At 32.9% G+C, this 23761-nt stretch overlaps 5 protein-coding genes across 6 annotated transcripts; 2 read left to right on the plus strand and 3 right to left on the minus strand.

Moving 5' to 3' along the window:
• Window positions 1-1408: 1408 nt before the first annotated feature.
• LOC125826384 (monooxygenase 2-like) lies at window positions 1409-4272 on the plus strand. Its single transcript, XM_049505694.1, has 6 exons — window positions 1409-1641; window positions 1894-2040; window positions 2324-2389; window positions 2474-2639; window positions 2818-3046; window positions 3588-4272. The coding sequence occupies exons 1-6, from the start codon at window positions 1478-1480 to the stop codon at window positions 4106-4108; spliced, it is 1293 nt and encodes a 430-aa protein (XP_049361651.1). The 5' UTR covers window positions 1409-1477; the 3' UTR covers window positions 4109-4272.
• LOC125826414 (uncharacterized) lies at window positions 4194-6201 on the minus strand. 2 transcript variants are annotated; one of them, XM_049505736.1, is made up of 2 exons: window positions 5894-6201; window positions 4194-4662 (listed from the first exon to the last, which is right to left on the minus strand). In XM_049505736.1, the coding sequence occupies exons 1-2, from the start codon at window positions 6123-6125 to the stop codon at window positions 4487-4489; spliced, it is 408 nt and encodes a 135-aa protein (XP_049361693.1). In that variant the 5' UTR covers window positions 6126-6201; the 3' UTR covers window positions 4194-4486. The 2 variants fall into 2 exon arrangements, with proteins under 2 accessions (XP_049361693.1, XP_049361695.1); XM_049505738.1 differs by having other exon boundaries at window positions 4194-4659; window positions 5894-6184.
• Window positions 6202-11957: 5756 nt separating this feature from the next.
• Window positions 11958-15212, plus strand: LOC125826408 (GTP-binding protein YPTM2). Its single transcript, XM_049505729.1, has 8 exons — window positions 11958-12141; window positions 13305-13377; window positions 13838-13885; window positions 13972-14019; window positions 14213-14284; window positions 14373-14528; window positions 14680-14783; window positions 14875-15212. Exons 1-8 carry the CDS (start codon window positions 12128-12130, stop codon window positions 14969-14971), a joined length of 612 nt encoding a protein of 203 aa, XP_049361686.1. The 5' UTR covers window positions 11958-12127; the 3' UTR covers window positions 14972-15212.
• Window positions 15213-15489: 277 nt separating this feature from the next.
• LOC125826379 (pentatricopeptide repeat-containing protein At4g16835, mitochondrial) lies at window positions 15490-17604 on the minus strand. Its single transcript, XM_049505687.1, has one exon. The coding sequence runs from the start codon at window positions 17602-17604 to the stop codon at window positions 15562-15564; it is 2043 nt and encodes a 680-aa protein (XP_049361644.1). The 3' UTR covers window positions 15490-15561.
• Window positions 17605-21467: 3863 nt separating this feature from the next.
• On the minus strand, window positions 21468-23247 carry LOC125826380 (phospholipase A1-Ibeta2, chloroplastic-like). Its single transcript, XM_049505688.1, has one exon. The coding sequence runs from the start codon at window positions 23172-23174 to the stop codon at window positions 21522-21524; it is 1653 nt and encodes a 550-aa protein (XP_049361645.1). The 5' UTR covers window positions 23175-23247; the 3' UTR covers window positions 21468-21521.
• Window positions 23248-23761: the final 514 nt, after the last annotated feature.

The following is a 23761-nucleotide window of genomic DNA, read 5'->3' on the forward strand; positions in this document are numbered from 1 at the left end:
ATATCGCCGCGTAGGATGTCAAGTAGGACACATGTGTCTACTTGTTCATTTCTATACAAATTTTTGTGTCTACTATGCACATCCAAAATTGGAGAACACTGATGTCAAATGAAACCAAATTAAATGACATATTTATGTTTTATGCATTTTATTTAACCAAACACGACTTTAATTATACATTTTTTTAATAAAATAAAAACTATATTTTCATGACCGAACCAGATTAAGAAAGAAAATGATTAAAAGGCCTCGAATTTAAATTTTGAATATGAAAAAAAATTTCATTAAAAATATTAAGTACATTCAAAAATAAATATGAACTCAAATTAATTATTTTATTTTAAAAAAAAAAAATGTGTGGTCTTAAATGCACAGACCTTTGAAGTGAGGCAAAAATGGGGTCCATGAGAGAGGAGAACTGAAGAGTGAGCAGTGATGGGAAGAGAGAAAATTCCTTTTTATAGCTAGATATTATTTAGTAGTAAAAGACTCATTTACCCTTGGTTGTCCTTGGGCTTATTTTTCTAGAAAATTCCTCTTTAGTGTGTGGATGATGGATAGGTAGATATTATTTAGTAGTAAAAGACTCTTTTACCCTTGGTCGTCCGGTCGTCATCACCTTTCTATATAAAAAAATAAATTTGACGACCAAATATAAAATTTGAAAACAATTAACAATCATTGAATCCAGACAAAAGAGAAATCAATAATAAGTGAATATAATATTTTTATGACACATGACATAATTCCTAATCATCTTACTTTTTGACCTTTAATACAAGTTGAATTTCCAACATCAAAGGCATTGGTCATATTCATAGCAAAAAAAAAAAGCTTTGCTTACCTGTCCATTTTTCATCAGTTAAAATTCACAATGCACCTATTTCATAAATAAAAGAGAAGTATGAACTCGGTGAAAATTATTAGACAGTCTTAAAAATATTTTTTTATTTAATTAAATAAACTTAGATACATTTACAATCTGTAACTTGACATAACAGATGGTCTCAAACTCTTTTATGAACATGAAACTCTTAATAAAAAGATGAGAGAAATATTAAATCCACTAAATTTGACGAGAAACTAGGAATCTATTTTACTCTTAATGCAAAATCGGAAATGCAACTTATAATTTATATCGAGTTGAGGGATATTTTCAATGCTTCTTCCTAAATAAAATTAAAATTAATTACAAACTTTATCACTAAATTAAGATGGCATTTACAGGCGAAGTTTCGATAGACAAGTCTTTGGAATTATTAATGTCGTGTCCAACTTGATCAAAATGGCAATACAATTCTTGGTGAATGAAAAGTCAAACTAAATTGTTTTCAAATTTTAAAATATATTTTTTTTATAAGGATTTATATAAAAGAATTATTTTTTTCATTCACTCTTTATATGTCCACAACATACATACCCTCTTCAATTATTTTTCTTCCTCTAGTCTTTTTTATCACCAAATAATTGAGTGACCATGGCTTTAATCTCTTCAATTCTACAACATGTCAAGTCTCATTCTTCATCTAAAATATCTACTTATATTCAAAGAAGATTATTTTCTAATGATGTTAGAAAAGAAAATATTGTAATTGTTGGGGCAGGAATTGCTGGCCTTGCTTCTGCTCTTTCACTTCAAAGGTTCAAATTTTCACTAACTTGTAAATTTGCATTTTCCCAATCATATTTTTTTATGACCATGGTGTCTGGGCAACCTTCGCTAGATATCTCTCACCTTACACCCGCAATAGTGTGGTGAAATTTGAACCTGAGACTTCAGAACTCTTAACCATGAATTTCAACAACCACTAGGCCACACCTGGGATGTTTTGCATTTTCCAAAAATAGTTCTTTTTTTGTGAATTTAATGATTTTGAGTTGTTGTTATTTTAGGTTTGGTATTAGAAGTTTGGTGCTTGAACAAGCTGAATCATTGAGAACTGAAGGAAGTTCAATAACACTTTCTAAAAATGGATGGAAGGCACTTGATGCTATTGGAGTTGGTGATGAACTTAGGAGTCAATTTCTTGATCTTCAAGGGTATTTTTGTACAATTTTTATGTTTTAGTCAAATCCATTGCTTATTGATTTATTTGGTCATAATATAGTATGTTGTTGTTGTATATTGAGCATTGGTTAACTGCACGATGCACAAACATGTTAGTTACTTTCAACTCAAACTCTATAATATAAGCCAAATTTCTGACTCCACTACTGACTGTACGCTTTGAAGTTCCTCGATGTTGATTTTGACTTCTGCTTAAACTTGACACGTTTTATTCAGTACACATCTAACATTTGTTGATGTCATCAATATTTTCAGGGTAGTAATAAAATCAGATGATGGTAAGGAGTTAAACTCATTTGGGTTCAAAGATGAGGACAAAAGGTAAAATGGGGATTTGATGTACTTTCTAATTGATCTTTTTGATTTTACCTTTCTTCTATTGATGCTATGAAATTAATGGAGCAGCCAAGAACTAAGGGTGGTTGAGAGGAGAGTCTTACTTGAAACACTAGCAAGTAAACTACCACCAAATGCTATATCTTTTTCCTCAAAGTTGTCAAACATTGAGACAAGTGAAAATGGTACTAATACCTTATTGCAACTTCAAGATGGTACTCGTTTATCCGCTGAGGTAAATATAATACTTCAATCCCTCATGTTATGATAAGTAATACTGAGATTTGAACTCAGGACCTTTGTCTGCTCTAATACTGTGTTGGATTGTGTGGGTCATTTCGTCTAGAAGCTTAAGTTTGTTAGAGAAAGTATAATGTTGTTTACTTAAATTATATCTTCAACGCTCTCCTCAGGTGGTGATTGCTTGTGATGGTGTCTGGTCACCAACGGCTAAATGGATGGGATTTCGACAGCCTAAGTATGCAGGGCATATCGCCTTTCGAGGCCTAGGATACTTCCCTGAAGGACAGCCATATGAACCAAAAGTAAACTACACATATGGAAGAGGATTACGCGCTGCATTTGTTCCTGCTTCTAAAACCAAGGTCTACTGGTTTGTCATGTGCAACAGCTCATCTCCAGGTATATGTTTCATCAAAAGTATCTGGTGATTCAAGTCTAGTTCATCATCTCTGCATTAGTCTTGAGGTACTTGAACATTCCCTTGACAATATTAGTGACGGATTACATAGAGAAACCATAGATAGGGGGGATTGGAGGTCGTGGATTAGGATAGAAAGGTTAGTTGGTAGTTGAGCGACCTCTCTTTTCCTGTGGGATAAGTTTGGTGGTTGTACTTGGACCTTCTTTCTTACCAATAGTATTAGCACTAACCTCGTAGTTTCTTGTTCTTCGATTTACTATTCCTTCTTCTGTATGTGCAAAATGTTTAAAATTCAAAATCTCAGAACTCATTATTCCACCAATGTGGCAAAAGAATCAGGGGTGAATATGCCTCATGTGCATATGATAGGCTTCCAGCTTTTGTTCTATTTAGTGTGGGGCTGTTCTTCCATGTTATTGACAGCAAACTTTTCCCATGTGGCACCAGTTGTAACAATAGAGACTCACTTGGCTGGAACTCTTCTGTTAACACCTAACTAACTTTTGCATCTCTTGGCAGGTCCAAGGATCACAGATCCTTCAATATTGAGACAACAAGCTAAAGAGCTCGTTAGAGATTGGCCAGTCGCGGACATGTTAAACCTCATTAATCTTACACCAGACGATACATTAACTAGAAATCCCCTTTATGACCGATGGCTTTGGCCAATAATAAGTCCTCCGCCTTTTAGTGGAAGGACAGTGCTTGCTGGAGATGCATGGCATCCAATGACACCCAATATGGGGCAGGGTGCTTGTTGCGCGTTGGAGGATTCAATAGTTTTAACAGAAAAGCTAGCAGAAGCAATGAAGTCCAAGCATACTTCTGTGGAGGATGCATTCAAAGCATATGGAAGTGAAAGATGGAAACGTGTGTTTCCATTAACAGTAATGGCAAATCGCATTGGAGCACTGCTGCAGTCTGAGAATACACTGATATGTTCTGTTAGAAATAATCTCCTTGTGCCTAAGCTGAAGCCCAGAGCATTGACGAAACATACCAATTATGAATTTGAGCAAGCTAAAAGAGACGGACATTAGTTTTTGAGGGACGAGAACTTAGCAATGGCAATAAACAGAATGTATGTTTTCTTATCAGGAAACGAAAACAACTATAGACAATGTATTTCAAAGTAAAGATGTACCGTTTTGTGATTCGACGAATTTGCTAATAGAAGTGTTTATGCTTCTGTATCCGAATTCAATACATGCTTCTGCATACAAACAATATAACGGTAGAGTACCAAAGGGAAAATCATTCACTAGAACACTTGGTGCTTTGGGACAATTTTAAACTTTACTCAAAAGCCAGCTAACGTGATATCACCTATGTATGTTGTATACAGTTCACTAATTTAACATATGTATGAGCCATGATTGATGATGTCTATTCTAGATGAGCAATGGAGCTTCACTCTGTTATCCTTCGGCTTCATTATTTTCTTGACCTAATGACTTAACAGTTGCATCGATGTCCTCTGACTCTATCTTTGATGTAAAACTTCTCTTTGAACTGTCTGCATTGATTCCAGGTTGATTCACAGCAATGTTGAGTCTGGCAACAATTGAATCAGCTTTATTCACCATAGTAACTGCTGTGCGGGATAGAAATATGTCTTAACAGCAAAGTGATAGCGATAAGCTGTTTTTTTCTCATACAGTATACTGGTGGAATAGATAACATTAACTTAGGACACAATACAACAAATGCTATAAAAGGATAGACTCCCTTGATGAAGATCAAAGAAAGAAACTTAACGTGCCCCAACATAAGAAGAAAAGAGAGTAAAATCAGCTCGAGTAAAGCAGTATGGAGATACAAGAGTGAACTCCTTCCTTCCAACCACAACTCAGAGAACAACAATCATTAATCAAACAGAAGATCACTAGAGGAAACAATCAACTGTTGCCTAACTACCAATACTCGAAAAACCAAACACCAACGAATAATAGGTATGTCAAGTGTCAATAGAAGTTATGCTGGCTAGTTTTCAAACAGATTCAATCGTAATAGTTCAATGTCAATTTTTTTTAAGTAAACAACGTATGCTAATGGCGATTATTACTCAGCTAGTTCTCGATTTCAATATGTATAACCATTTCAAGTGAATTTCATGATCATTTACTATCTATTGATGAAATTCTCCTGTTAACACGAAAGCTGAGAATCTAGTCAATGGTTCAATATGGGGGTAAACAACATACACTAAGCTCCAATTTCATCTTAAATACAGACAAAATAGAAAACTCCATAAATGAAAGTCCATTTATACTAGCCAAAAAAGTACCTACAAGCAAAAGATCTGATTCTTTCTTAGCTCTTTTGCGAAAAGAATCAGAAACAAGAAAAGCAAAGCATCGAAAAAACAGCTTTTATCTTTTTTCCAAATCAATTGATGAATCCAACTTTAAACAAAGTCAACCCAAGAAATACCACAAAATTTCATTCACAAATTCAACATCCAATTTCCCATCTCGTTTCCACATCATCCACTACTCCAAAAAAAAAAGTTTTTGTTTCCCATCTGGTGTCTAGTACCCATACTGGAGCCCAACTAATCCAGATTCACATCGGGTAGGGCTCCATTCAAGGAGAAATGTTCCCTACCAAGTATTTTTCCATACCCAGAGCTCAAATCCGAAACCTCAACACTCCAAATTCCGAACATTACAATATCAAAAAAACGAAATAATAACCAAATGGGTCAGAAAGAATTCAACTATAAATGAATAAACCTAACTCCACACATCATAAAAAAAGAATCTTGAAACACATTCAGCTGAATCAAAAAACACAAAGATAGTGAGATTTTCAGTAAAAATTACCGGGGCTAGAGAAAACCCACAAAATAATAGCAGAAAACAGCAGTATTAAAGGGATAAGATGGATTGCATTTTCAGCAGATCTGAGACGACTTCTTTCCTTTTTAGCAACATGAGATTGGGGATTAAACGTCGGTAGTTCTTCAGTTTCAGTAGAAATTGTTGATTTCAGATTCGGAGAAGAATTAAAAAAGAACTCTTCAGATACTCGTGAAGAACTCGATGAACGGTACATGGCTGATTACAGAAATGGAGAAAAAAATGGAGTATTTTGACTGTTATTTAGGCGGGTTCTGGGAAGTTGGCAAGTAGCAGACAGCGTGGGAAATGCGAAGTCTTAATAGAAAAATGGAATTATAAAAAAATGAATCAAGTGGACCTATGAATAATTTACACCGACGATAGTACTTATCGTACTATTGAAGAGAGATTTATTGTTTATTGCGTGGATAAAGATAATAATTTTGAACTAAAATTTAAAATTAATGGAACGTGGAATATGATGGGATATCTCAAGATTAAAAACAATTATTGTGTTTGATTGATGAATATCTGAATTTGTTGCACTTGAGTCGAAAGTCTTTTGAATAGTGAAATTGATTCTTTTTTTGGTTTCCCACCCCGTATCCAGAGTCGGAGCCCCGACTAAATTTAAATTGCGGTTGATTTTTTTTTATTTTCCACCTCATGTCCGGAGCCCAAATTGGAGCCCCAAATTCGGATTGCGCACCGTAACACCCATTAGGGAGTGATGCTTTCAATAAGATTTTCTTCATATCTAGGGCTCGAACCCGAGACTTCTAGTTAAGAGTGAAAGCAGTCACATCACTGCAATACAATTCATGTTGATAGTGAAATTGATCCTCTCATATAGAAAGTGGATAATTAATCTCATATAATTCCTCCAAATTATTTAATGAGATCAATGAACAAATTTTTTGAAAAAAACTGTGAAAAATCAAAATAAGTTTGAGTGGATCACAAACACGTGAAAGAATCATATCAACCCTAAACATAATGAACTTCCAAATATGTTTGAGAAGTATTATACAATGGTTACGTTATAATAAGTTAATGAGTTAAAAGGGTAAAAATTGTATTAAAATATTGTGTTTTTTTGAGCTTTATAACTGCATTATATCGATATGTGAGTTTCTTATTATATATATTTCAATAAACATAGGTGATATTTGATCTATCCTTATTATGGTGGACCAATTGATCATTTATTTGTGCTATAAATTATAATTTATATTGAAATATATATATATATTACTGATAGTAGCCTACAATCAATCACCTTAAAGTACTCTTGTTTGCTGTAAATAATGAATAAAGTACCTCCTCCGTCCCATATTATAAGTCACCTCTTTCTAAAAATAGCTGGACCATAATATATATCATTTTATAAAATTTATGCATGAATTATAATATTTTATCCATTATACCCTTGATTGATTAATTAATTAATCGTGAAAATGTATTTACTTTGACTAACCTAGGAAATCTACAAGTAATTAATTTCATTGGGAGAGTATTTCATTCATTAATTAACTATTTTCTTTATTCACTACTTATTCTATAAAATCTAATTTTAAAAAAAAATATCAACAAACAAATTAAAAATAAAAGATGAAAAAAAATTCAAAAATAATCTTGAAAGTTGAAGCTTCAACAAATTTAATCAAGGAAGATGACAATTCAAAAAGTTCAAAGGATATAAAAATAGAAGACTCAACCAAAACATGTGAAGGCCAAATTGAGAAAAATCAAGATCCAAATAAAGGAGTTATGCACCATTTAAATCAAAAAACAAATGATTTGTCAAACTAGAACTAAAATTCATTTGTCGTCTAATTTCATTATCAATACCATCAGATTCAGCAAGAAAATTTAGATCGATTTGAAGTAATGGAATTTAAATATTTTGTGATGTTGTCATGTTTGCTTTAAGAGTTTATATATAAAAATATAAAAAACATTTTAAACAAAATATATAGGAAAATTGAGGTGGGAAAAACTTGATTTTTAAATTTTTTTGGATCAATTGGTGAAAAAAATTGGCTCCAAAAAGTAAGATTTAAATAGTCATCCAAATGCATTTATATTTTTGAAATCTAACATTTCATCATTTATTACAAAGTTGTCATAAGCAAACATTAATCAAGGGCATAAGGGTAAAATTACCTTATTTCTTAATACAAGTGCAAATGAAAAATGTGACTTATAATATGGGACGAAGGGAGTACCTATTAAGGTGAACCCACGTGACCTAACTATATATACTATTCCCTCTGTCCTATTTTATGTGAGAAAGTTTGATTCGTCACAGAGTTTAAGAAAAAAAAAGAACTTTTAAAACTTGTGATTTAAAATAAATGATAGAAATTTGTGTGGTTGTAAATTATTTCATTAAGGATAAAATAAATATTTTATAGTTAAATTATTATTTAATATAGAAATGTGTCATTTTTTTTTAAACTGACTAAAAAGAAAAGTAAGTTACACCGTAACAAAGCGAGTAGTTGAATTACTCCATTTAATCAATAGTCAAGCTGTTTAAGATAAAGAAAATGAGGTGATCACGTCAGAAAAAGGTCTGCTCCGTAAGATGGCACTCTTAATCTGTCTTGCACAATATATCGATGGACTTAAATCTTAATTACTATTGAGAATCATACATTTCATAGAGTATTTATCTTAGGAAAAAAGTAAAAATATATTTCGAACTATCATAAATAGTATGTAAATATCCTTCGTTATATTTTTGGAACATTGGTGCCCCTGTCGTCTAAAAACTAGAGCATATATGCTTTAGTTTTTGGACGGCAAAGGCACCAATGTCCCAAAAATATGACGGAAGTTATCTGCATACCATTTACAATAGTTCAGAGGTATATTTGTCATTTTCCTTTTTATCTTATTATAGGATGAAGTGTTAAAATTTCAAATAAAGATTCATATGTAGTATAATAAAACATAATCATGTAATGGCATAGAAATAGGAAGTGCGATATCTATACAAACAACATTTCTTTTTTGGTAAAGGACAATTTTATATTCTGAGGCCAAATTATTATTGCGACATATCATTTGGCAATTTATTTTTTATTATTTATTCTAATCTCCCTTCAATAAATTAAACTCAAGATTAAGCTAATTTTATTTTTAAAACATTTAAAACTGAGTAAAATAAAATAAAAATAACTATTTTTTTAAGGCAAAATTGTATGAAATAGCAAACTATTAATTAAAAAATGTTATAGTCATAGTTTATTTTATTCGTAATTCGCAGCAAACGTCCCATTTTTTTGTCATCTGGTTCGGTATACAATTAGTCATTTTCGATATACAATTACTCATTCGGTGTACAAATGTATAAAATGTGTTTGTGTTTGTATAAAACGAGAGAAAAGTGTATATACAAATACAAACACAAATACATATATTTTCGTCCTATACACTTATAATTATACAAATACAAATCTTATTATACAAATTACAATGTATAAATGAATTTATACAAAAATGAACAATTTGTATAAAATTGGATGTATCTAGTGAATTATACAAATCAAAAGCTCCATAGCAAACATAAAATTTGTTATGAAGCGCAATTATGCAAACTATAGCTATAACATACAAATATGATTTTTATGTTTGTTTTTAATCTTAATTTGGTAAAATGATAAATAAATTAAGATAAATACTTTTGATAACTCATGATAATTACTCCATTTGTCCCTAATTATTTGTCCACTTTTCCTTTTATAGTTGTTCCTAATTACTTGTCCATTTTGACAAATCAAGAAAGAACAATTTTTTACTTATTATACCCTCAATTAAATGCCTAATTATTTTGAAAAATGTAAAACTTTTCATCCAATTCATAATTAATAGGGGTAAAATGATAAACTCACTGTGTCATTAATTATTTTCTTAATTATGTGTTAATTTAAAAGTGGATAAATAATTAGGGAGGAGTAACTGATATGGAACAGAAAGAGTACATTATTTTATTGGTAAAGGACAATTTTTATATTCTAAGAGCAAATTATTGCTACATATCATTTGGCACTTTTACAGCGCATTCCACTTCTGTACTCTTTTATACTCTCGATTTAAAAAAGAATGACTCAATTTTTTTTTTAATTTGTTTAAAAAAGAATGATTTTTTTTTATAGTAATACTTTAACTTCAACTTTCCATGCGTCATGTTTAAGATCATAAGATTAAATGACAATTTTGACACATTTGACATAACTTTAGTTTAGAACTATAAGATTAAAAAATCTTTTTTTTTTTCTTAAACTCCGTTCCAAGTAAAACTAAGTCATTTTTTTTAAACGAAGGAAGTACCTTTTTTTTAAAAAGAAATATTCCTCTCAATTGCTTAAATAAAAATAGATTCCTTTAAGATAAACATAGATCGTCACAAAAAACAATTCATATAAAACTTTTCTCTAAAAGTTACTTTACAAAAAGCTTCTTTGAAAAGTAAACAAAAACCAAATTAAAATGTCACCTTACAATTAACTATCGTGATAACTAAGGTTTGTGTTTCACTTATTCCTAACGTTGGCCTAACTCTATCTAATTTAGACTTCTGGAATCATTATTAGTTTACGATCATTTGAAGATATTTCCTTTATATTTTTAGGTCTTTAATAACAGTCGATTTCATTTTATCACTTTAAGAGTCTTACAAATTTATTTATCACGACCAATTAAAAGATTCCATGAATCCCTTTATTCTTGTTGTACGTTATTTTTGCTTTTTGCTGACTTAATTCCCTTTCATGTGAGGAAAAAAAAAACTTTTATTGATAATTTAATAATTTTCACTTTATAATTTGTGAAAAATTTAGCGTGTTGATAATTATTTTGGCAAAACTTAATAGGGTCCATGAATCCCTTTATATTTTGTGAAAAATTTAGTGTGTTGATACTTCCTCCGTCCATTTTAATTGTCATGTAGCAATTTTCGAAAGTCAATTTGACTAATTTTTAAAGTTAAATTAGACTATATTAATTTGATATTTTAAACAAAAAATTTAGATATTCAAAAGCTATATGAAAAGTACTATAAATTGCAATTTTTTACATATCAATACGATGAAAAAATGTGTTGTAAAATTTTAATCAAAATTCTTATAGTTTGACTCTAAACAAAACTGCGACAATTAAAAATGAACGGAAGGAATAATTTATTTGGCAAAACTTGATGGGGGAGGGGGGGGGGGGGGGGGGATGCGTACACGTAAATAACGCTTCTAAGAAATTCCCAATTGTCTGCTGCCATCCCAATTTCCAGAAGGGTAGAAAGCCTTGTATTAAATTACCAATATATCCTTTATAATTTTTTTTAAAAAATTTCATTTGGAAGTAATAGAAATAAAATAAAATAAATTTACCATCATGTTGTAAGATACAATAGTTATTGTCATTTTGTATTTTCTTTATACTAGTATTCAAATAAATGAAAAAACAAAACAAACATTATGCTAATTAGGTTTTGTTTATCAAATATTGTGTAAATTTTTATCTGAACGTTTTGATAACTTAATGACAGGATAAAATCTGCGTATTAATGAGATTTCATTGATACATGTTGTAATGTTAATAGTTGACTTTTTAATTGTGATATTTTAAAATTATGATCTCGAATTCAAATTGAATGAGCACTCATTATTATCAAACATGACAACATATCGTATTATTTAAATTATTGCTGTTGAATTCCTTTCAATAGTCTATTGTATATTTTTTTTAAATAATATTTTGAGTCTATTTATGAAAAAGAAAAGTCTCATAATTCTATAAATTTACATGAGTTTGAAAATGATAAAAATGGTAAAAAGAAATTAAAAATAAAATCGTCATAATATAAAAATAGTAATCAACTCTATGAATTCACAAATTATCAGTCAACGAAGGGTAAAAAAGGCTAAATTTAGTAATTTGTTGATTGCCAGTCTGTTTGACACGTGGCACACTGGTATATAATTGCCACGTCACGCCAGTTTAGGCTTCTTTAAAAAGAAAAATAATTGAGACTTGTTTTTGCCAAATCATTATTTCATCATTTTGTCTCTCCGAACTTTCTCTTCTCATTTTCTCCGGCGACCCTTTTTTACTCCGGTCAGTTATCCGCCGGAAAATCCTAAATTCTTGGTGTATTCATAGCTTCCTTGATTGTACCTTCTCTTCACCGATCTCAAACTTTAATTAGTCATCATGAATCCAGAATAGTAAGTTGTTCCTTTTTTACATCAAATTCGTTGTCTTTGGATTTGAATTTCGAATAGTATCTGCTGTTTTGTTGTTCATAAATTAGTTTTTTGATAACCCTTTTTAGATCTGTTTCAATTTTGCCTCCTGAAAAAGAAAAAAAGAGTCAAAAGTTTCCATCTTTGTTGGGTTTTTTTTGTTTCTGTATGGTTGTCTGTATGTGGGGTTGAGGGAATTTTCTAGATCGTATAACATATTTATTGATCGATTTTACCGTATTTGCGTTGACCCATTTTTGTTCTTGGGATTGTAATTATGTGAACTTGGTAAATTCCTAGTATCATGTGTTTAGAATTTTTCAATATGTTTTACTTGAGGCGAGGGTCTGTGGGAAACAGTCTCTGTCTCTTTATCTTACAAGGTAGGGGTAGGGTTGCATATAGGATTACATGGGGGTATGTTGTTGATGTGCGTAGAAACTTAGATGGGAGAATGGAACTGCTGAAACTATATTTGGAAAACTTAGGAATTAGTGAAAGATCAAGTTTTTATTCCTAAATAAGCATTAGTTATAGTTATAGATATGGTGATTTAATCTTTTTAAGCTTTATTTTAATGAGATTAGATAGTTATGTGGTTAATTATTAGCTATTGTACAAAGTTGGGAACTGAATTATGAAGGAAGGAGAATTTCATCTATTCATGACATGTGTTTAGAGAACTTTTATGTGTAATCGTGGTTATTTAATATGTAAGGTGTGTTCTCTTCCTTAAATAGTCATATGCTAAAAGTTTGCTGCACTTGGTGAGAGTTAATATATAGCTTCTATTATAAAAGTTTGATCTTGGTTACATGACTGTATGATGCTGATGTCAAGATATTAAATCCATGTTCTGTACTTTCTAATTAAACTATTAAGACATGCGAGGATTCTAAATTTATTGGTTATTGCTTTCTGCATTTTCCCAGTTTTATGTGCTAAAACTTGTAGAAAATTGTAGAGGAAGAACTTCTGTTTAAAAATTTGGGACTTGATGAACATATGTTATTTTTCTAGATGTTAACTCAATAGGTGCAAAATTATCGCCATGTCAATATTGTGCTACATCAATCTAATTAACTGTTTTTGGGGATATTTTATGAACTTCTGTAGCTCAACTGACATTATAATCTTACTTGCAGCGACTATCTTTTCAAGCTTTTGCTTATTGGAGATTCTGGTGTTGGCAAATCGTGTCTTCTCTTGAGATTTGCTGTAAGTTATTGTTGATTTATCTGACCATTATGCTTGCATACACCTGAAGAGTTTTCTCCTTTTGCGCCGTATGTATTAGTTTCTTGCTTGTGGAACTTGTTTCCCCAGATATGCAAAGTATTTCTCCTTTGCATTGTGATTTTTGCAATAGTATCCCTTTTGCTGCTGGTTATCTCCTCTTGCGCTTTCCCCCCTCCTCAAATTAGAAAAAATATGTGCAGACAAATGCCTGTGTCTCTGTCTATGTGTAATTTTCTCTTCTCGTTTTGGTTGGTAAAAGTTCAACTTATGCAGGGTGGAACTGGTGAAAGCTAAAGGTTAACTAATATTTGATTCGCGATTTGAATGACATGTGTAGTTCATTTGCCTTTTAAAACTGCCCCATTATTATATTGTAAAGATTGACAATCTTTGTGGAAGGAAATTGCTTTTCTTATTGTTACTTTATTTCTCTTTTCAGGATGATTCATATCTTGAGAGTTACATCAGCACCATCGGTGTGGACTTTGTAAGAGAAACTTCCTGTTCTTTGTAATGTCTCATTTTAATAGTTCAGCGGGATATTAGTAACAATTGTCTTCTTTTTTCTTCTAGAAAATCCGCACAGTTGATCAGGATGGGAAAACCATTAAACTTCAAATTGTAAGTATCTAATTTTGACTTGGCCATTCATTAGAAGTTTGCGTGCATTTTGGTTGCTTACTATAGTCTGCTATGCTTACTTACTACAGATATATTACTTTATCTTAAATTGTGATCCATTCTCCGTTTGATTTTGTTCCTTTGAGAGGCTAATATCTTTTCTGATGCATTGTCTCCCCCCTCGTATATGCAGTGGGATACTGCTGGTCAAGAACGTTTTAGGACAATTACCAGCAGTTACTATCGTGGTGCACACGGCATAATTGTAAGTTTTGTGTTTCCTCACATGTTGTTTTCTGACATTGTACTATCCTCTCTGTCCCGAGGTCTTACTGTGATGGCATCTTTGTCAGGTGGTTTATGATGTAACCGATCAAGAGAGCTTCAATAATGTCAAGCAATGGTTGAGTGAAATAGATCGATATGCAAGTGATAATGTGAACAAACTTCTTGTTGGAAACAAGTGCGATCTCACAGCTCAGAAGGTGGTTTCTACAGAGACAGCTCAGGTAATCAATCCCCTACACTCCATGATGTGAATATACTCCATCATTAGTGTATTGTTTTCCCCGTAAAGACTTAGTTACTTGAATAGTTTGTCCAACGATCCCTTAACCTTGTTGAGCTGTATATCCTAATTGATGGACAACCATTTTGTAGGCTTTTGCTGATGAGATCGGCATCCCTTTCATGGAAACTAGTGCAAAAAATGCCACCAACGTAGAGCACGCTTTCATGGCTATGGCTGCTTCAATCAAGAACAGGTTTGGGAATTTTCAGTTGACGTTACTTTCATCATAGTTACAGTTTGCTCTTTTCGCGAATGGGAAACTTAATATCTTATGCATTTTGTAGAATGGCAAGCCAACCGGCATCAAACAATGCACGACCTCCAACTGTGCAGATCCGAGGACAACCTGTCAACCAAAAGAGCGGTTGCTGCTCATCTTGAAAAAGGACGAAGCTCGATGATGATTCTGATGTGTCATGTAAAATTAGTCTCTCTTAATGGCTTGATAGGAAGACTGTTCACTGTTATTACTTTCTTTCGACTCTTTATCGACACTCCATTCTTTTCAATCTATTTGGATAAACAATATGTAGAAAATCTAGGAATATTGGTGAATACTAGTATTTGCTTTCTATTCTTTGGACCTTCATCAAAATGATTTTATCTGCAATTGTGCAATCTTAGTTATTAGAGTGTTACTATGCTTATGTTTTTTCATATGTTGATTGTTCCTCCTCCTGAATCTCATACGCCATATAAGTTTTGATTATCAACATCAATCGAGAGAAGTTAACTCATCATGTATATGTGATAGCTTATCTTATCACTATGGTATAAATTATGGGATAAATAATTCAAGGATTACCAAAAACAAGAAAAAATAATCTCAGGATTATTATACCCTATACCCGCACCACCAAACCACATCTGACGAGACGTGCTAAAATCACAACAATCTCTCTTTTTCTCTTATATCGAATAAAGAATGAAACTTTCCCTATAATAAATGTTTTGTCACTCTTAAAAATAGTTTACCAGTAATCACCACAAGAACAAGTTCCATTTTTGAAATGGTGAAACCTAGTTGTATCTCTGACAATTATTTCCCTATTTTCTATTGCTGATATAACTTTAGTGGCTTGGTGGCAATCACCACAAACTCTGAGGTTCTTGAATATCCTAATTGGCATTCCTGGTGGCAATTTCATTAAACCAAAGGCAATGGCTAACTTCTCACTGTGCCACAGAAGTAGCTGCTCTTTCTGTTCCTCGCCTACATCGTGTAATGAAGAGTCGAGATCAGGTACATAACCTGCTAACTTCATTTTCTTCTCGAGATCTTTTAGTTTCATGCGTATGCTTTCAAGATCTGGATGAAGTCTATCCCCTGATCTGAACTCATGAACCACTCTCCCAACCTCCATCCAACTGTATCCTGGTGTTTTGATAACTTTGTTTTCTTTCATTGATTTTCGAACTTTAGAAACACCTTCCCATTGGTTCTTGGCTGCATAAACATTAGCAAGTTGAACATAGCCTGCTGCATTTGTAGGTTCAAGGCTAAGCAAGTTCTTGGCAGCAAACTCTGCCACTTCTAAGTTTCTGTGGATCCTACAAGCACCCAAAAGTGATCCAAATAGTGCTATATGGGGTTTGAATTGCATCTTTCTTATCAAATCCACAGCTTCATTTAGCTTTCCAGCTCGTCCAAGTAGATCGACCATACAAGTGTAATGGTCTGGTTTTGGCTTAACTCCATAATTATTCTGCATTTGCTCAAAATATTGAATACCGAGATTGACCAAACCTGCATGGTTACAGGCTGATAGAACTCCAACAAAGGTTATCCAATCTGGTTTTATTCCTTTACGCCTCATCTCATCAAACAAGTTGAGAGCCTTATCGCTTTCCCCGTGTTGAGCATACCCTGAAATCATGGCGTTCCAAGTGACAACATCCTTTCTTGGCATCTCACGAAACAATTTCCAAGCATCCTCCAAAACTCCACACTTGCTATACATGCTAATCAATGAAGTCCCCACCGTCATATCCAAGTACAAAGGGGACTTCACGACATGCTGATGAACTTGCTTCCCCAATTTCAATGCAGATAAATTACTACAACCTAGTAAGAGACTACTCAACGTTGAGTCGTTCACCTTTATACCCAATCCCATCATTTTCTTTACCAGCTTCATACCATCCTCTGCTCTCCCATTCTCAATATAACCCGAAATCATGGTGTTCCACGTAACCATACTCTTCTCTTCCATCTCTTGAAACATCTTCTCCGCCATTTCAACATTTCCTGATCTCATATACCCCGTCACAATCGCTGTCTTAGCAATCACACCTTTCACAGGAGCTTCCTTAAACAACTCCAATGCTGATTCCAATTCCCCAGACTCAACATACCCAGCTACCATAGCATTCCAAGTAACCTCATTCCTCACCGGCATTACCCGAAACAACTCTTCCGCTTCACCCATCAGTCCATTTTGAGAGAACCCTGAAATCATGGTATTCCAGGAAGCAACATCTTTAACCGGCATTCGATCAAAGAAACTCTTAGCAGCCTGAATATCAGCATTTCTCCAATAACAAGCTAACATAGTGTTATACGACACAACATTCGGTTCAGGAATTTTATCAAACAGTTGGCATGCTTCTTCAAGAAACCCATATTTTCTTGAAAACCCAGCCAAGATTGAATTCCATGTGATTACTGTCTTAACCTTCACACTCTCGAAAACTCTAAACGCAGAATCTAAATCCCCAGATCGAATAAAACTTGTAATTTTCTTGTTCGATAGTACCACATCATCGATTTCAAGATGCTCAGAGTGTCTTGTTTTGTACGAAAACTGACCATTTCTTGAAAATTTTACGTTATTGGAGGGTACCAAATGGGACTGGCGAGAAGATGGAGCTGCAGGCAATGCTTCTGGGCTTGAAATGTCATCTGGCTTTCGATAAAAAGAGGTGTAAGAGATACAAAAATGGCGATTACATGACAAGATAGGAAGGCACGAAAAGGAGTAAACTTTGCTTCTAAAGTGAAGTTGATAGAACATTTGACATGTTTGGTACTGTGAGGGAAATTTGATTTTAAGGCTAACTAATTCGAAATTAATTTTAGAATTAATTTATTTCGATAATTTATTTTGGGATTATAACTTTATTTTTATCTCATGTTAAAAGTGGCAACCAACAAGAGGATGACAAAGTTTAGGGTTAAAAAAAAATCAAAGTTCTAAGTTATTTATTTTTGTATGGATCTATTTTTTATATCAATAAAATCAATTGGTATTTGTGTCAAAAATCATTTTAATATATATAAATAATTTGGATTATAAATTTAAAATTCTAACTTCGTATTTATATATAGGACATGATGAATCTCATTAAAATTTTGAGATCATTTGATAGGGTGTATAAGAATAGTGTTGAATATGGTGTATTAGTTTTATTGACACTAGTTATGTTTGCATTAGATCTGTTGAGATCCTTTCTTATGCAATTGTGGTTTGTTATATTAAAAATAATATGCATTATATAATTTCTAAAAGATATTTGTTAACTAAGATCAAACACCCTCAACAAATACGGTAGAAAGGATGTGAAAAGAATTTTGAGGGGAGATTGTATCTCTAACTATGCTAATGCATGACTTAAAACCTCTTGTGTTGCTAATGCTATGATTTTCCATGTATTAATCATACCGAGCATAATATCAAATAAAATGTATAACTAAGACACAAACATTAAAAGAGTGTATCAAATAAAGTTAATACACATATTCTAATGCCAAGTAATCTATCAAAAGTAAAAGCTAAACTACTGGGTTTTTCCATTATATATAAATATACTTTCATATCTTATTCTGTAAATCTCATTTTCCTTAATCATAGAGGAACCTATGATTCAAATTTTATCTTTACTAAACGACCCCCTTGAGTGGAAAAAATATTCTTTAAAAATATTTTGAGTAACGAAATATGAAAAAATTTGGAATATCAATCAAATCTTAGAATTCTAAGTATTTATTTTCTTCAAATGGGCTTCTCTTGTAGGCCTTCTCTTAGCCCACCAAATATTATCCATTTTAATGCATGGCTATTTTCAAGTTTTTCACAAATTGTCCTTAGGGTGGTCTTTAATTTTTGCCATTCAGATTTTTGGTTTTAATCTTTTTAATATTCTCTAATTTAATTTTTAAAAAATTAGATTATTGTACCCTTGACTATGACCTAAATTCACTAGGCACAACTAATCTCACAGACTAAACTTATTAGAAAATGTTTTGCCTTAAGGCCTAATTTCTTATTTGCAAGACAAGATTTTTAGAGAACTTATTTCTTAAGTCATAACTTATGTTGCCCCGTGTCATAAGTTGACCATTAAATTTATGTCTTGAGGCATAACTTGGGTCACTAAAGTTCTTAAGATTAATTTCTTTTGAGCATAACTTACTTATGTCTTGCAAATTTTCTTTTTTATTTTATTTTTCGTTATCAAGGACATTTTCTATCTTTATTATTTCAAACTCAAAAAAATAAAAATTAAAGACCAATAATTTTAAGGAGCAAAAATTAAAAACAACTCAAAATAAGGGCATTGTGCAAATGACCCGGTTATTAGCTCAAATACTTTTTGGATCTACACCTACAAGACTTAATTATTTAGGCATGTGTCTCAATAAATTTCATTAGTTTATGATGTAGAGAATTAATAAAAATGCACACATGGATCCCATAGTTCATTTTTTAATTATTTGATACTACTTGGTGTTTAAAATATAATTTCAAAATCATGATCTTTACAGCAAGTACAACCACATTTTATTTTATTTTTTGTCTTTTCAAGTATTAATTGATGAGTTTATACATGCACGGTGGGCGCCGTATATTATGCCCATTCTACAACTATACACATTTTTTTTTAACGATATATACAATTTCTTAACAATAATAATAATATCAGCCTCGCCAAGGACATGGTTGAGTGACAGAGAGGTGAATCTTTGATGTGGGGAGATCTGAAATTGAATCTAGTTCTCGTTTGCTATTCAATCATGAGCTCATCACATGAGACTTGCCTAGTGCGATTTATATCTCAGGTGTTGCTTGCGAGCTATTGCACAATGAGTAGGTTATCACAAAGTGCTCATTAGAAAGGCAGAGATTGTGGATTGTCCCGGGGGTTCCAACAAAACACAAAATTGTAATGCCAACATTTTGTGTAATTTCATAAGTACGATCTAAATAAGACAATGTATATGTAAACTTACTCCTATTTTTATGAAGGTAAATATATTATTTTCGATAGACATATTTATATATACAATTTGTTCAAGTTTTGTTATTCTTATATATATAAAAATAATTTATTAGGAAACGTAAGCATCAAATGTTTAACAACAATCCTATCAATAATTATATATTTATAACGTGGCTAGTTTAGAATTTAAAACTAAAAGACATTTAGCTATGAGCAGGTTGAATAAGCGTTAGTTTGTACACGTTGAAGGTGACACCAACCAATTATTTGGATCTAGTACTTGGATTAAGTGCTCATTAAACTAGTGGGCGTTGATGTTAGTTAATTAATTAATTAATAAAGTGACAGTCAATCAATCATATTGTAATTAAATCTATGCAATAGGGAACACATTATTAGACTGTGGATGTTCAAAAGGTCAATGATCTATCGTGGGCATCACTATTATATGTGGTTGAATGTTGATCAATCAAGAATGTCCATGTTTAGAAGATGAAAGTAGTAGAGATGAGAATTAAGAATACTCAAATGAATGTATGAGCATATTAAAAGAGAGATAACTAAGAATCAAGTTACACAGGATAAGGTGGGAGTGCCCTTTTGTGGCGGACATGATCCTTTTGTGGCGGACATGATAGAAGAAGCGAGGTTGAGATGGTTAAGACATGTGAAAAAAAAAGTGTGAGGATTCGCTAGCTAGTGAGGAGGTGTGAGAGGTTGGCTACAACAAGAGAAAAGAAGTAGAAATAGGTCAAAGAAGAAAAAAAAAAAGGGAGGGGGGAGGGGGAGGGGGAGGTGATTACACCCAACATGATATAACTTTTAACTGATTTTTTTTGCAACATCTTAACTACTAGACAAAACCTTCCACTTGTGTCAAGAGATGTCAATACTTATATATATATATATTTTTATTTTTATTTTATTATTATTATTTTTATTTATTTATTTATTTTAAAAAAAAAACCAAAATTTGACTTCTATATACAATGTAATTTTTCGACAAAGGGGTGTCGCTTGATACCTCCCTGCCAAGGGTGGGTCCACCCCCTGCTTGTTTTGTACATTATTAATTTGTTGACTTTTTTTTCAAGAATGTGTATTAATAAATTCCACCATCATTAATATTGTAGTATTTAAATCAAATTAATATTTTATAACTATATCTTTAGGTAAAACAACATAATCCCGTGTAATGAGTCAGAAAAACTTATTACTTTGAGTGGTTCCACTCGTTTGTCAATAATACTCCATTATAACCAACATGGGTTTTTGATGTAATTGTGAGACTGTTTCACTCCTAATCAGAGGTCTTGAGTTTGAGTCTTGGGTATGGAGAAAATCATGTTTGGAGTGTCAATCTCGAATGTGTCTTGCAGTATGCGATCTGCATTTAGGTTAGGCTCTAATGGGCTCCGGACACGAGATAAGAAACCAAAAAAAATAAAAATACTCCATTATACTTGTTTCTCTTTGCTAAGTGGGCAAAATAACTATTGAATCTCTTCATTTCTTGCATTCTTTGTTCTTAATCCATTTTCATATGCAACTTGTGTGATAATCTTCCAGATTTTAGACCTTTCTTGCTATGTCTAATGTCATCAAAAGAAGAAAAAAAGAAGAGAACTAAGGAATAGTAATTATACAAATAGATAACATATACTTCTTAAATTTGTACAAGAAGCATATATATTCTTTCATCCCAATAAACTCAAGATGAAGGACTAGGCAAAACACTAGGACTAGGCAAACAACTAGGCCTAGAAAAAATAAATTCTCTATTAAGATTGAGATTACTCAAATCTTTACCCTTGTACAATTTCTTAATATTAGCACCTTGTTCATTTAACAACTTAGCTAGACTCCTCTTAGCATTTGGTCTAAATGATTCATTTGATCCCAAATATCCATCCACCAAATGCAAATATGCTTCCAAGTCATGACAACATGCAACATCTGCATCAGGTTTCAAAAATGGAGACTTTGTTGTGTCAACTCTCAATTCTGTGCCAACATGTGAATAAGCCCATGGCATGCTATTGTCAAGCAAGTTCAACACCCCCGAGGCTCCGGTGTCTCTTAGTTTCTTGTCTATTGCTTCGCTCACAAACATCCCTGGAACTTTAGTGATCACGTCTTGCTTGTTCACGATACGTAACACCTTAACGTTTTTGGACTCCAGACGATTCACGAAACCTTTGTTGCCTACTCGAGGGCCACCAAAGGAAAAAACTGCGACTGGTGGAGCATTTGGTGAACATGTACTTATGTCATCTGCTACTAGTAAAGCCAATGCAGCACCAAGACTATGTCCTGTTACTGTTATACTTAGTGACTCCCCTTTGTACATTTCAATTAGTCTTTTCACTTCATTTACAACAGATTCAGCTAAGCTTGGGATTTTAGCTCCACCTGTTTTGTACAAGCTCAAAAATCCACATTCTACTTTAGGTTGTGCGTCAACTAATTCATTTTCTCCCGGCATTTGAACGAGCACATCGCGGAGATTTTCCCCCCACTCAAGACACGTTGCAGTTCCCCGCAACGCGATGACAATATCCCTCCTCCCCATACGTTGGATCTCGGCTTTATCGTCGCATACCGCGACGTACCCGATCCAACTCGACCTCTGGGTCATCCACCCGAGGTCGGGTGCCACGTCATCCACCCACTTAGGAAGTCCAATGGATGACGTGGTGTAAAGACTCTTAGTCACCTTGTATGACCTATCAGGCAACGACACGTCCCTCGCCACGTGAGCGTTATCATTTGCTGACGTGGCGGGGTCGGAGTGGAAACAATGGTAAGCCGCCTGAATAAACTCCCCATACCGGACTAATTCTCGCCGGAGATTTTCGTCCAATGGATCAAGAAGTCCTAACCAATCTTTACAACCATGATACTCCTTCCACCTACTACCAAGATTGTTCCTTGGAGAATACTCCATTGATTTCGATGACAACATTCTATGTAACCTAATCAAATGCCTTGGTGACATTTCTTCAGCTGCTTTCATTTCAGGCCAAATTCTAGACAAATTTAGCCCTTCTAACAAGTTCCTTCCCCTGTTTTCCTCTGTTTTTTTCCCCTGTTTTCCTCTATTTTCCCCTGTTTTCCCCTGTTTTTGAATTACCGGCTCCGGTTTCGCCTCCTTTTGCAAAAGCTTTTCAAGATTTGAGAGATGTATTTTCGTCATCTCTGTAGTTGTTGTTACTGGTGCAATTGTTGTTAAACTTTGTGCATTTATTGAACTAGCTCTAGTTATTGGTTTCAATGGTGATGAATAGCCATTACATTTGAAACTGGCTCGCCGTGTCGAAAAAAAATGGACACCGGTCGCCGGAAGTGTTGCTGCCACCTGCATTTTTTGATTTTATAGAGAGACAAAGAGGAAGAAATTTGTATGATTTAGAGAGAGAAAAAGTCAATTGAGTTATGGGAGGAAGAAGAAGCTGTTAGTTGGAACTAAGATGGTGTAAAGGGTATATATAGAGGATAATATTTCAAGAATTGGGGTTCGAGGGGTATAGTTTTCGTTATATTTACGGAAATATCATATAGGATTAATTGAAATGCGGCTAATAAGAGGGGTAATTGTGGGAAAAAAAAGTTAATTAATTGACTACTCTGATTAAGAGCTTGAATTTTATGTCCGAAAAGTCTGCTTACACGGTCACGTTGTAATTAGACTAAAATAACCTTTCAGGTTTTACCAGTTTGTTTGTTTTTGACATTTAAATGTCAAATTTGCCCTTGATATGTTGACTAGTGACTGCAATTTATTTTATCGACTTTTCTTATTCACACTTCATAATCAATAACTTCGATTTGACAAAATAATAGATTCAAGAATTTTGTTTTCTGTTCATAAATGGACTGCCCTTTTCTTTTAAATGAATAAATAAATAAATATGGTTCCTAAAAAAGAAACACATTCATATGCATAGGGAC

Source organism: Solanum verrucosum, unplaced genomic scaffold (assembly GCF_900185275.1).
Source record: "Solanum verrucosum unplaced genomic scaffold, falcon-dt-bn FXZP01000060.1, whole genome shotgun sequence".
Lineage (NCBI taxonomy): Eukaryota > Viridiplantae > Streptophyta > Magnoliopsida > Solanales > Solanaceae > Solanum > Solanum verrucosum.

Coding starts and splice junctions, on each gene's coding strand:
- LOC125826384 (XM_049505694.1), top strand. CDS start 1,478: ATGGCTTTAATCTCTTCAATTCTACAACATGTCAAGTCTCATTCTTCA. Junction 2,041..2,323: donor CAATTTCTTGATCTTCAAGG/GTATTTTTGTAC, acceptor CAATATTTTCAG/GGTAGTAATAAAATCAGATG. Junction 2,640..2,817: donor GTACTCGTTTATCCGCTGAG/GTAAATATAATA, acceptor CGCTCTCCTCAG/GTGGTGATTGCTTGTGATGG.
- LOC125826380 (XM_049505688.1), bottom strand. CDS start 23,174: ATGCAGGTGGCAGCAACACTTCCGGCGACCGGTGTCCATTTTTTTTCG.
- LOC125826408 (XM_049505729.1), top strand. Junction 14,020..14,212: donor AAACCATTAAACTTCAAATT/GTAAGTATCTAA, acceptor TCGTATATGCAG/TGGGATACTGCTGGTCAAGA. Junction 14,784..14,874: donor GCTGCTTCAATCAAGAACAG/GTTTGGGAATTT, acceptor TGCATTTTGTAG/AATGGCAAGCCAACCGGCAT.
- LOC125826379 (XM_049505687.1), bottom strand. CDS start 17,604: ATGTTCTATCAACTTCACTTTAGAAGCAAAGTTTACTCCTTTTCGTGC.
- LOC125826414 (XM_049505736.1), bottom strand. CDS start 6,125: ATGTACCGTTCATCGAGTTCTTCACGAGTATCTGAAGAGTTCTTTTTT. Junction 4,663..5,893: donor GTGGGTTTTCTCTAGCCCCG/GTAATTTTTACT, acceptor TATCCCGCACAG/CAGTTACTATGGTGAATAAA.